The sequence below is a fragment of the Populus euphratica genome, unplaced genomic scaffold (genome assembly GCF_000495115.2).
Source record: "Populus euphratica unplaced genomic scaffold, PopEup_1.0 scaffold1839.1, whole genome shotgun sequence".
NCBI classification, from domain to species: Eukaryota; Viridiplantae; Streptophyta; class Magnoliopsida; order Malpighiales; family Salicaceae; genus Populus; species Populus euphratica.
In genome coordinates this window covers 5,630-16,252 of record NW_011501675.1, presented here as the reverse complement: position 1 = coordinate 16,252, position 10,623 = coordinate 5,630, and the positions used below count along the sequence as shown (strand labels likewise).

At 30.7% G+C, this 10,623-nt stretch overlaps 1 protein-coding gene across 3 annotated transcripts; it reads left to right on the top strand.

The window, feature by feature from the left end:
* The first annotated feature begins 405 nt into the window (after window positions 1-405).
* On the top strand, window positions 406-7,095 carry LOC105118255 (3-epi-6-deoxocathasterone 23-monooxygenase-like). Of its 3 annotated transcripts, none has more exons than XM_011016158.1 (8): window positions 406-891; window positions 1,269-1,593; window positions 2,172-2,324; window positions 2,451-2,699; window positions 3,443-3,532; window positions 3,681-3,866; window positions 3,948-4,084; window positions 6,645-7,095. In XM_011016158.1, exons 1-8 carry the CDS (start codon window positions 632-634, stop codon window positions 6,673-6,675), a joined length of 1,431 nt encoding a protein of 476 aa, XP_011014460.1. In that variant the 5' UTR covers window positions 406-631; the 3' UTR covers window positions 6,676-7,095. The 3 variants fall into 3 exon arrangements, with proteins under 3 accessions (XP_011014460.1, XP_011014458.1, XP_011014459.1); XM_011016156.1 differs by lacking the exon at window positions 6,645-7,095 and adding an exon at window positions 6,398-6,514 and having other exon boundaries at window positions 410-891; XM_011016157.1 differs by lacking the exon at window positions 6,645-7,095 and adding an exon at window positions 6,398-6,514 and having other exon boundaries at window positions 413-891; window positions 3,963-4,084.
* Window positions 7,096-10,623: the final 3,528 nt, after the last annotated feature.

Here is a 10,623-nt window from a genome sequence, read left to right as displayed (position 1 = left end):
AACTTAATGTATGGGTGATGCTATTTTTCTTTAATTTTTTTAATTAAATTTGATATTTATAATTGTTAGGATAAAATTAAATAACAATTATTTAGTTTAATTTAAAATATAATTATTTTATTAATAATTATATAATTTTATTAATAATTATATAATTTCATTAACAGTGATAATATTAAAAATTAAAATATTTCTCTGTAATGTTGTAATGTTTTAAAGTAATATAAATTTGTTTAAAAAATATATACAAAACAATTTTTTTATTTATCTTTTATTTATTTTTAAATTTTTTTAAAGAGTTTGATTATACTCTAAAGATTTTATCTCTGAATGTAACGTTGAGAGACTTTTCACGCCTCTAAATTAACTATTTATTTATTATCATCCGCAGACAGTTTGTCTGACACCTTCCACTCATTCTGAGTTAATTTCCAGCCTCGTTTTCTCTATCTCTGCCAACACATCAGCATCGTCCACATTCATATCATATATTTTCTTTACAAATGAGTACTCAGTCATCAATCATCCCCTCATATAAATTATACCCATCACCATAATTAGGAAGCCGTATTTTGGCAAAGCAGAGAGAAAGAGAGCTCTCTCTGTAGGAATAGGATACTTATTATTAAACATGGACAGTTTATTGTGGATTTTATTAGCAATCTTCTTGTCCTGCAGTAGTACCATAATATTTCTGTACAGGAACAGCAGCTGGTTTAGTAATAGTATTATGACGATGGTGATGATGATGATCAAATCATCATCAATGTACGAGAAAACCTTACTTCCTTTAGGCGCTCTTGGATGGCCCTTTATCGGCGAAACCATCGACTTCGTTTCCTGTGCTTACTCAGACCGCCCTGAAAGCTTCATGGATAAACGTCGTCGCATGTAAGTATATATACACTGATAGTTCTTAACTCTGCATGCATGCATGCATGCATACATACATACATACACATACATACATACATATACATATACATAGAGAGAGAGAGAGAGAGAGAGAGAGAGTTCTTCTTTTGCTAACACTTGCATAATTAGCCCTGGCTAGATATCTATGTAATCCCAAATTCATTTTCTTCCTAGATTTTTTAGGAACATGTATGTTGAACTTAGTTTTAGTAACTATATCTTGTCAGATGATTTTATTTGTGATTAGTGAGTAATTGATTTTATCATATATCAGAATTAATGCTTAAGAAGAGGGTTATAATTACTATGATAATTACAAAATTAATTAACATGTATATGTGAATGTATTGCAGGTATGGGAAGGTGTTCAAGTCCCATATATTTGGAAGTCCTACAATAGTATCAACAGATGCAGAAGTGAGCAAATTTATACTACAAAGTGATGCAAGGTTGTTTGTTCCTTCTTACCCGAAATCTCTCACTGAGTTGATGGGAAAATCTTCAATTTTGCTCATCAATGGGAGCTTACAAAGGAGAATTCATGGACTCATAGGTGCCTTCTTCAAGTCACCTCATCTCAAAGCTCAAATCACTCGAGACATGCAAAGTTATGTTCAAGAATCAATGGAGAAATGGAGAGAAGACCACCCCATTTTCATACAAGATGAAACCAAGAATGTTAGTCTTCTCCTCCCTCATCACCCCCTCCCCCCCTCTCTCAATCTTCTGTTTCTGTCTCTCTTTGTGTGAGAGTGCGGTGCGGTTTCGAAAGTAGAATTATGTATCCTTGAAGTTTGAGATCTATCTCCAGTTTTCTTCTCTGAGTCCCAACTAAGATGTTTTTCTCCCCTTTCTTTTTTGAGAAGAGTTCCGAGAGACACAAGATAAAACAAAAGATGTCATGTCTCTTAACCCTATTTCTGGCATCTTTCATCTTCTTCCAAGTTTTCTTTTTCTTTTTACATTATTTTATGAAAATTGAAAGAGATCCAAATCACATCACTACGACCTCCATGCAGTAACTCTCTCTCTCTCTAGTGAAATATATTAATGATTGATGTTCGAATTTTATCCGTGGCTTCTACTTAAGTTTTGAAATGATTTTGCTGGAAAGTAAGACCAAGCTTAGTGGAGCATGGGGTTTGCATGAATCATATTGTCTGTAGTAGAAGAGACTCATGATCATAATTACGACATGTACACAGTAATTAATTTAATATCTCTAAAAGTTACCAAGGATTTATAAATGTCTCCAGATAGCCTTTCAAGTGTTGGTCAAGGCATTGATTAGTTTGGATCCTGGTGAAGAAATGGAGTTGCTAAAAAAACAGTTCCAAGAATTCATTGCAGGGCTCATGTCTTTACCTTTAAAAAACATTCCTGGAAGCCAGCTTTATCGATCATTACAGGCAAGTTAGTAAATCAATCACACACACTTTCCTGAATAATTCACCTTTCTCTTAATTTGTTTGAATTATAGAGATAAAAAATAACAGGTGGTGAATAACAAGGAAATTTACTTTGGTTTTCATCAGGCAAAGAAGAAAATGGTGAAGTTAGTGCAAAAAATTATCCAATCTAAGAGAGATCATGGGATGATTTCAATGGTACCAAAAGATTTAGTGCAAGTGTTGCTTAACGATGCAAGCGAACATTTAACAGATGATTTGATAGCTGATAATATGATCGACATGATGATACCTGGTGAAGATTCAGTCCCAGTCCTTATGACTCTTGCTGTTAAATACCTTTCAGACTGCCCTCCTGCGCTACACCAATTGACGGTATCTTCAATTTCCTACCTTTCTTCCATATATATATAATTCTTAACTTAATTTCTTTTGATTAATTAGCGGCAAGCATGATCAATTCATAGTTAAAATATTTCTATCATCTTTTTTTTTTTATTATTATTCAAATGAGAAATGAGTTTGTTTTATTATATTATCAGTATAAAATTAGTAATTAATGACAATCTTCATCTTTTCTTGAAGTTTAACTTAAACCACAAATGAGCTTGTTTTCTATTTTATATCATTCTAAAACCTAATGGAGGAAGTTAATAATTATCTTCATTATTCAGCTCCATGCCACATCTTCTTAAATATTGACCAGTCCATTTTAGCTAAGTTTTTTTTTTTTTTTTTGTGGCAATTTTCTGATTTCTAATAAGTTTAATTTTGGCTACTTTGCAATGTCTTTTTCATTTTGTTATCCTTAATTAACATGGTAAAATTTCCCATTTACTATTAACTTCTCACTCGTCTATGCTTATTACTAGCAGAGCGTACTAGCTAGGGCTAGGCTATGCTGAGTGCACTAACCAACAACTGGAACCAACAGCACGTTCCTGGTATATAATCGACAAAACAAAAAATATTCTTGAAGATTTTTTGATGAGATTTGCATGGATCTCTGGCAAGTTTATTTGTTTATCTATCTTATATGTGAAAATATATAGAGCTTAATACACAGACAAATAATAAGAATATATATATGATGATGATGATATATAATTGGTGCCCAGGAGGAGAACATGAAATTGAAAAGTCTCAAAGCTCAGCATGGGGAGCCACTGTGCTGGAGTGATTATTTATCTCTACCCTTTACACAAACAGTGAGTACCGTTTTGGATCCTCCTTAGTTCACAACTTAGTTTTTTTGAAGAAGGAAATCAACTTATATATATAGAGGTCGTATAAGTATGTGATTCCATGATCGTAATTTGAAGAAGGAAATCATCTTAGTTTTTTTTTTTTGAACAGGTGATTACAGAAACCCTAAGAATGGGGAACATTATAATTGGGGTGATGAGAAAGGCAATGAAGGACATAGAGATTAAAGGGTATTTGATACCCAAAGGATGGTGTGCTTTTGCATACTTCAGATCAGTTCATCTTGATGAAAACAACTATGAGTGGCCTTACCAATTCAATCCATGGAGGTGGCAAGTAAGAAATTGCTTCTGTCGACCTTTTCGTGCTAATTTGTTGATTGTTAGGGTTCTTTGGCATTTAACTTATGGATAGGAGACTGTCACATCACAGGACAAGGATATGAGCAATAGTAGCTTCACTCCATTCGGAGGAGGGCAAAGATTATGTCCTGGACTTGACTTGGCCAGACTGGAAGCTTCAATTTTCTTGCACCACTTTGTCACCCAGTTTAGGTAATTGGTTCCTTGCTCTTTTTTTTTTCTCTTTTCTTTTATATGTATGTAGTCTTACCAAGTCCCTATATAAGCATGTCAATTTTCTTGCTGTTTTTTAGATGTCAATTAATATGATAAATGGAGTGACACATTATAAAATTAAGAAAATCATATAAAATTATTTTACCGTCGACCAACAAATCTTAAAATATGGAGCGACACATGATTTATAGATTTAAATAAAAGGTAATTCTTTCTATAATTAATTTTAAATTTTAGAAATGTTTTCCAAGAGAATTAGTAGTTGACACATCAAAAGCGTCACATGCTTTATAGATGAAACTAAATAGCTAGTTCATTCAAGATAAAAAAGAAAAAATTATAGTAAAAAAATATGTAGACTATGAGAAATTATTGTATAGTGTTATTAAGTGCAATATAGTTGATCAATTGAAACCTCTTTATCTGTTTTTTTATCTGATCTGGCTTCAAATCAAATAGTTTAGGACTTCTGTTAATGTAACCTAGTCAATTAATGAATATTCTAAAGGTAATTTGGATGATTGGTAAAAGTATTGGTTAACAATTAAAAAAAAATTAAAATGATATTATTTTTTTTTAAATTAAGATGATGATTTATTAGATCGATCAGGGTTAACCCATGTTAATTTATGAAACACGCGACTTGGACTTCATTGGATTTAATTACTTTGTTTTATTTTTTTTACCAAACTAATTTTTATTTAATTATATGATAAAAAAATAAAATCTCACAACATCAAGCACTAACCCAATATTAAGATATTTATTTGAGACTGTGATACATATAAAAAACAAATGGAAATAAATTATGATGCTCCATTCTTAAAACACTATTTTTTCTAATAGAAAAATGAAAAGATGTTATTTATAAGTTATTAAATAAATTAAAAAATATATGAACTAGTAAATAAAATATAATTTTTAAGATTAATTTCATATTATAACGGAAAGTTAATCTTCGTAATAGAAATAAAAGTCTGTATTTGCAAATGTTTTACATTAACTATCTTTTTTTTTAAATGTTTTCATTTCATTTTATTCATTAGATAATTGTGGTTAATAATAATAAAAAATTCTTTTTTTTATGAAAACTTTATACAAATACAACAATGAAAATAGAAAGTTTGGTTTTTTTTTTCTTAATAAATTGATCACTAGTTTGTGTATAAAAAGCTAAAATTAAGAGAAGAAAAAATCAAGGATAAAAATGAAAAAATAATTCAGGCGCCTGCTGTGAATTTCTATAATCTTTTACAGAGTATAAATTCTTTTCGAAACTTGCCTTGCTCATCATACACTGAATATTTTCTTTTACTTTTATTAAAATGAACAAAGACAAATCATGACAAGAAACATCCACCTTTCTGCCAACTTTTAATTGGCTTTTTATTCGTTTCCATGTGATGCTTCCAATTAGAATCACCTTCTATATTAACCACATCTAAACTTGATTAATTCATCACATTATCTTATATTTTGGCCATATACATTAGGAAAAATTATCACAAAGGAAATTATCATTTATCATATGAAAAATTTTATGGTATTTAGTGGGTAATTAATGATATCCTAGCTATTTTTAGGATCCATTTTAAAGAAAACCAGATACAAAAAAGAGTGAAAAAATAAAATGCTTTGAGTCATAAAAAATAACAAGAATATCTCTAAGTACGATTTTTTTATTTTTTTTATATATTGTTTTCCAAAATGAATTTTAACTAGTAACTAATAGTAATTAATAAGATATCAATAATTAAAAACTATATCATTTCTCTTTATCGTATTTTTTTATACTATTTCATATTTAAATTTAGAAAAAGCGGTTTAAAAAAAAAAATCGCTAGATGCATTGGAAACACAATCTTTGATAGATTTGTTAGATATGTCCTCGTGGTGGTAGTGATAGTTTATCAAAGAAGTGGTCATTGGTCAAATGTTGATTTTGTGGAATTACATACAATACATGGCCCATTACATATAGGCATCACATTATTTATCCTAAGCCAAGATGCTATGGTCAAATCAGTGCCTAGTTATGCCGACAATTAATTCTATTGATGTAATTGAGACCAAAAACCCTAGCAGCTAATTTGTCGTCTTCTAGAGGTCTTATGCTAGACTAGACATTCCCTAGAGTAATATTTTCTCTACCTTGGAAAAAACAGAATTGTTGTCGGTCTAACCTAACCTTAATTTTGACTGCCTTTAGCACTGATAAGCTTTGATTAATGTGAAAGATTTATAAGGTTTACAACTACTGGTTAAATCTCTCTTTTGTTGGACCTGAAGGTGGGTGGCTGAGGACGATACCATTGTAAATTTCCCTACTGTGAGAATGAAGAGAAGAATGCCCATTTGGGTCAAAAGGAGAGGAGAAAATTAAGCAGACATCATGGGCAAGAAAAAGTTTCAAAGAAACTTGGCAAAGGTACAAAACCCAGCTCGAAAAGACTGGAGAAAGGAGGGGGGCGGGAAGAAAGAATTCATGCCGTGAGGGACATCAACAATCTCACTTAATGTATCTTTCTTTTTGTAGGTATTGCAATTATGAACATTTAGAAAACTGAAGCATGACATTTTTTTTTAAAATTCTGGTTGGGTCCCAAAATATGTAATATTTTTTATATTAAGGTCGTTAGCTCTTCCTTTTATTCTCCCTTATCTCTTTTTTGTCTACGTCAACATCATGTACAATAAGAGGTCTCTAGGTTAGTGGGTCTAGACAATGATTGTGTCCGCGGGCTCTTTGTAAGAACAATAGTTGTCAATTTAGCTCCGCGACAACTTTAGGGTAAGTCTATTTTAATATCAGCAATCTACATTAATTTTCTTAGAACGATCAATTTTCTCCCTCCCTTGAGTAAGAACAATATATATTTTGAATACAAATCATAGTTGGAATTGCATAATATTAAATAGGCTATACCCATCACCTTTAAGCAAGCAAATTTAATTGTCTGATAAATAAAAACATATACCAAGCACTCAAAAACACACCCATCAAAACAAAAAAAGAAAATAAATCACTATACGGTCCATGGAATCACCACCAAAAATCTCCTGGACTGCAATAAACTTCCACACTCAAAACTAATAAAAACTTTATAAAGAAATATTATATAAATATTCATCTATAAAATACCTTAATCCAAATCCAAATATAAATCATAATTATGTCTATAATAAACTTTACATGAAATTTGTATATATTTAAATATCAAAATTCAAAAACAAAAAATCATAATAAAAAATCTATAATGATATGAACAATCTTTAATAATAAATCTCCACATGATGGTCTCATTATTCATTATGCTTGACTAATAATCTTCTGACCTCCTCCTATATTTAGTAATCTCGAAATACAAATGATTTGTGAAAAGAATGAATTTTCTCAACTTTGTAAGTAATCAAAATAAATACATCCAATAATAGTATTATCAAAACATACATATGATGATTTATTTAAAAATATCATAATAGTGCATAATCCAAGTAAATCGATTCATATAATTAGTATAACGTTTTGAAAATATATGATAATTAATTAGTACTTAAAAATATATTTTTATCCAGGCTTTATATTATTATTTTGCACTTGAAGTATCAATAACTCCTTAATTAATGCATGTTTTATAATAACATAATCAATAATATAAGATACCTTTAATTTATGGTAAATGTTCACTTTAAATATTGGCCTATCACATAAATGAAAGGATTGATTGATGTTTAAGAACTAAAATTGAAAGGATAACAAGATAGCCAAACTTAGAAAAGAGATACTGGTGCAGTCCAAAGCGGAACACTGTTCAGTAATTGGGTCATATCTAGAACTGTAGATATCGGATTTAGGTTTGCTTTATATGGATGGAAAGGTAAGACATAGACCTACAACTTTCACAGGATCCCGAGATTTAAAAAGATTATTTTCAAGTCCAAATTATAGCAACAACGAAGAAGTCTGAATCAGTCCTCCAACCCGAGCACTGTTCAGTATTTTGGCCATATCTGGAGTTCTAGAAGTCAAAATGAGCTGAATTGTTTACACAAGAAATCTGAGACAATTTCCTACAACTTTCATGTTTTCGAGTGGCTCCAATTTTGACGTAAGCAATGACATTTTGGGCAGACAAGAGAAGATAAAGATTGTCACCAACTCAAGAGTTGGCCACCCACTCATCAATTAGTCATCAAATCAATAGTTCTCAATTTTGACCTATAAAAAATGGCATTTGGTATGTATTTAGGCATCTTGGTTTTCAAATCATGATCATGCTCTTGCTTTCTCTCTTTGTATTTTTTGTAATGTTTATACTTTGCTTTCATTAATATCAAGTTTATGCCTTTCATTTCTTTTCCTTTACTTAGTTAACTTTTACCTTATTTATGTTCTTATTTTGTTTATTTATTTTTCTTTCTTTCATTATGTTTAGCTAAGTTTATTATGTCAAGATGAAAAGGTTACACTAATGGTGTAAGAATAAGTAAAGTGTAAACTTAATATGGACTTTAATGTTTGATACTAACATGTTTTGTATTTGTTATCTTGTTCACTCTTTAATACTTTACTTGTTAAATGACTAATCTAGATTTATGTTATATAACACTTGGTACAATAAATACTTGACACTCTGATAGCCCATACTGTATGATATAACTGACACCTGAGCTATGAAAGGAACTTGATTTGTTGTTAACATAAGCTATAAGCATGGATGCCCAATCATATTTACAAGTATTAGCATCAATTGAATAAGATAATTAATGTAATCATGTTAACAATTTATAATTTGATTGGAACCCCCTTTGTGTGTGTGGTTTCCAATTGAATAATAAGAGTTTATACTATACTTGTTTGACATATCATTAGTGGAGCCTTTAACCTTGACATTTGTTGTTATCATTGTTTAATCCTTATATTAATATCCATCTCAAAGTTCTCATCATCATCTTCTTCTTCTTCTCCTTCTTTTTCTTCACTACTACTACTACTAGTGTTGTTGTTGTTATTGTCGTTGTATTATTATTGTCATCTATAATTTATACAATTAACCTCTTTGTGGTTCGACTCCGGTGTTGCCGGGTTATTTATTACTTCGACACTCCTACACTTAGGAGAAGACATCAATCTTTTGGTCGTGTCAAGTTTTTGGCGCCGTTGTCGGGGAGGTAAGTTTTTGTACAAATTATAGTATTTATTTTCTCTTTTTACTTTTCTTGTATATAACTTTGTTTCTTTTCTCTTGTTTCTTCTTCTTTTATTTTTTTCTTCCTTTTATTCTATTTCTATATGTGCATGAAAGTGTGGTCATGTATATTAAGTGGTAGACTTTGTAGGGTATCCTCATCATTTTCAGAAAATATGGCCGTAAGATGATGAGTCAATCTCTAAGGGTAAGGAAGGGGTTGAATTTGAACATTACAAAGAAAAGACTGATTCCCCGCCAGCACTTCCATTTGCTCATGGTATGACCAATCAGGAAGAAATCGAGAATGAAAAAGGAACCGAAAATATTAATGCGGATCTTTTATCAAAAGTGACAATAGATTCGACACCCGATATCACACCAATCAATGATTACTTTCCTGATGAATCTCTACTTTCTCTTAGTTCAATGCCTTGGTTTTCTTACTTTAGGATTTTTGCCAGCTCACTAGAGTACCGAAGACAAAAGAAAATTTTTGAGCAACACGCAAAAATTTTATTGGGATGATGACCCTTACTTATTCAATTATTGTCCTGATCAAATATTTCAAAGATGCATTTGCAACAATGAGGTAAGTAATGTCATTAAATTTTGTCACTCTAAGGCATATAGGAATCATTTCTCATAAAAAAAAGAATGGTATAAATCTTAGAAAGTGGATTTTACCAGCCCACCATATTCAAGGAATCACTTGCATTCCGCAAAACCTGTAAAAATTGTCAAAAGGTGGGATTTATTTCAAAACACAGAGAGTTTTTAGATAATCTTCTATTGACTCTTAAGTCTTATCATAGTCAAAATAAGTATCGTACAATTAATGACTTATAACCTATTTTCATAAAGAACATGCTTGGTATAGTCTTAGGAATCTGACTAAAAAAGACCATGTTTGCCAGTTTTTAAAAAAATTAGATGGGAAGCCTATCCCCGACCCATAGAGGGTGTTTAAGCCGTTCTTGAAAGTAAAACCAAGAGAAGATGTGAGCCACAAACACAACCACCTATACATACACATGTTTTTTTAAATAAATAAATAAATAAAGAGAGAGAGAGAGAGAGAGTATGTAAGACTCCAGCTGACTTACATATAGGTGATATGATTGCCTTTTTAATTTTTCATTTATAAAATCCTTTTTTCCTTCCTTTCATTTCTACTCAACTCATACATTCAATAAATATAGAAGTGTGTAAAAATGGCAAGTTCCTCAGGTCATCAGATAAGAAATGTTTGTGTTTTCATCTATAAAATCCTCTCTTCCTTCCTTTAATTTCTACTCAACCCATACATTCAACAAATATAAAGTG

Bases quoted from the DNA above. Each gene is read 5' to 3' on its own strand.
- LOC105118255 (XM_011016156.1), top strand. From the start codon at position 632: ATGGACAGTTTATTGTGGATTTTATTAGCAATCTTCTTGTCCTGCAGT. The intron at 2,325-2,450 runs GCAAGTTAGTAA...GGTTTTCATCAG, and splicing joins AGCTTTATCGATCATTACAG to GCAAAGAAGAAAATGGTGAA. The intron at 2,700-3,442 runs GTATCTTCAATT...ATTGGTGCCCAG, and splicing joins CTGCGCTACACCAATTGACG to GAGGAGAACATGAAATTGAA.